The sequence below is a fragment of the Physella acuta genome, unplaced genomic scaffold (genome assembly GCF_028476545.2).
Source record: "Physella acuta isolate Inbredline_101_S28 unplaced genomic scaffold, ASM2847654v3 ptg001015l, whole genome shotgun sequence".
Lineage (NCBI taxonomy): Eukaryota > Metazoa > Mollusca > Gastropoda > Physidae > Physella > Physella acuta.
This window is the reverse complement of record NW_026732532.1, coordinates 320553-323259: the sequence shown is the minus strand read 5'-3', so window position 1 is coordinate 323259 and position 2707 is coordinate 320553. Positions and strand designations below refer to the sequence as shown.

Genomic DNA, 2707 nt, shown 5'->3' with positions numbered 1-2707 from the left:
CACACAGACACACAGACACACACACAGACATACGGACAAGATTGCAAAATTATGTTTTTCCGTATCAGTGAGGTGTAAAACGTCGAGATTTGAAAAAATCTCGATTTTTTTTTTGCACGATTACAATACTTTCTCTAAACTACGTATATACGAGAAAGTAAAAATGTAAATATTTACTAGAACTTGAACCATTTGTGAAAAAAAAAATGGCCATCAGAACAACTTAACACCTTTTGTGACAAGTTATTTGTGTTAATAAAATGGCTGCAACAAATTGAGCCATAAAGACATACATTAAACTTCTGGATACCATATTATTACAAAATATAAACTAGAATCCTATGCCATTTTACAACTGAAGTAACAGTATCCATCCGATGTATCAGTTCAAGAAATCAACACAAAAAGATTTATTCAATACATATTCTGGGCATTGGCTGATCTTGGAACCTTGATTTTGTCAATATTCTTCATGATGATATCATGCAGTGATGCGAATTGATTTCTCATTTCGAGAATAGCATTTTGCAGATTGAGCATTTGTCTTTCATCAAACTCTTTAATGGATTGTCTGTAATCCTCAATGTGTGGGTATTTGGCTATTTTTGAGATGATGCGTGCTATCTGGAGATAATATCTGGATATCTGATCGAGGTAACTGGCAGCCTCACTTTTAACTTGTCTTGCCTCAGCCACCACGTCCTCCTGTATTGAGACTCCAAAATTATTCCCATCTTCTATCTTTGGAATTAAGAAGTTAATCCACATTCTGACCATGTTCGCATGTTCCATAAGGCCTCGCATCAACGGCTTAGCCTTTTCACAATAGCTGTGGACAAACGTGTTGTAAGGGATTGATCCACCAGGAAACACTAGCACACGTGTACCCAAAACATTTGGACTGTGGTTGTTTGTAGCATCATCCTCCATTTTTCTCTTTTTAGCTCCAGGCTCGCCTGAAGAATCGTTGGCATTATTTGTTTCTTCTAGTGGTACAGGGTTTTTTAAATTTTAAATAATTTAATTTGAGATCAAAGAACATTCCGAAACACCACCATTTCAATGTTAGTTGAACTATATAAAAAATACATGTTTTTAATTTTTTAAATGTATTTATTGTTTTAATTTTGATCCACATTTAATTGTGACTAGAGAATACGCTTATTCAAAACTAATAGATATCCAACAATAACTATTTAAATGTAAATCTTTCAATATTATATGTCATAAACTATACTTGAAATGCATTTTATTTTTTGATTTAAAAATATATTTTATATTTTGTTGCTTCCCTTACACCTGTTTTATTTTCACTTCTTCATATACAGTATAGAGAAAGTATCGTAATTGTGTATGGACAACCGAAATCTTTCTCTGTTTTCCGTCGAGGGCACAACGTTGAGTGAAATGTGTGTTTAATAGATCGATACCTCAGTTTAATTAAGTCTACAATTGTTCAACACAGTGCAGCACAGTATTACTACACCCGTTGAGGTGAGAGTTTATCCATTTATGACGTTCATATAAACTTATTGTGTGAATGTGATTGTGCTTTATTGAAAAAGTTATCACGCTGGGATGCTATGTACCAAGCCTATCAAGTTTAAGGGCTTTTTAGCCACAATTTTTCGTAAAGAGTCAGCGATTACAGGCAGGCAGTCACATTTTTTTTTTTGATTGAAGATGCTGTAGACCGAACTTTTTATTGTCATTTGGGGCTGTCTAGCTGTCAACGACTATATGGGTTCGAGTCAAGTTGGCTAATCATGACGTAATTATTTTCCTTTAATTCGATTTTACGCTGCATGCGTTTCCATAACAAACAGTATTTATAATAAAAAAATATAAAGTAATAACCTTTACGTTACAACTTTATGCTACGTAGGAATTGCTACAGTTACGCTAAATACGAAAGCACTTGTCTTATTTACGAGCTAAGTTTAACGAGATTGTGTATGTCGTTGGTCGAAATTTCGTTCGTCGTTTTGTATTGGACTAGTGTGTTGCAGCCTTCTTGTTGTTACAATGATATAATTTTCAACAAATTTATTAACACAATCGTTATTTTAATATGTTCAGTTACTTATACCATATGTTTACAGTTATAAATAAACACCCATTGCAAAATGGGTTTTATCAATGTAGGTTAATGTAACCAACACTTATACGATCCTGCCATGGGTATTTATGCCTCAATATTTTTATTAGTAATAGAAAGACTGCCACCAAGGGAAGTACCTTTATATTAAAGGTATTTCTATTTAAAAAAAATGGAAATGTAACTACTAGCTAACCATTTTTTTTACGGGATGTGATGCAGAACAGTTTTTTTTTAAAATCTAGATACTGACCAAGGATGAAATGATATATTCAAATTTTATATACGTGTATACACTTTTTCTCCACAATAACGAGACAAGTAAGATGGCGCATGTGTAACTATAGTTAGGTAATTAGCAGGGTCATTTTTTTAAATTTCTTTACCAAAAATTAAATTGCGTTGCATTAAATGCAACGATATTTTGATTCTGTCAGTTCAGTGGTATGTAAGCCGTGTGTGGAGTGGGCTGAAGACTGTTGAGGTTGTCTTACATCAGGTGGTTTGCGGAAGAGATTTCCGGTCTCATGTTTTCTTCTGAGTCTGTTTTGCTGATTCAGCACTGTACTTTATTTTTCTTTTGTCGGCGAATTACTGTTGCCATTTAAT

At 33.5% G+C, this 2707-nt stretch overlaps 1 protein-coding gene across 1 annotated transcript; it reads right to left on the bottom strand.

Annotated features, from left to right (window-relative positions):
* Positions 1–277: 277 nt before the first annotated feature.
* On the bottom strand, positions 278–1002 carry LOC131954601 (proteasome activator complex subunit 3-like; the record flags this gene model as incomplete). Its single annotated transcript, XM_059318376.1, has 1 exon — positions 278–1002. A coding segment is annotated over one exon (588 nt), but the record flags the coding sequence as incomplete, so codon positions are not given.
* Positions 1003–2707: the final 1705 nt, after the last annotated feature.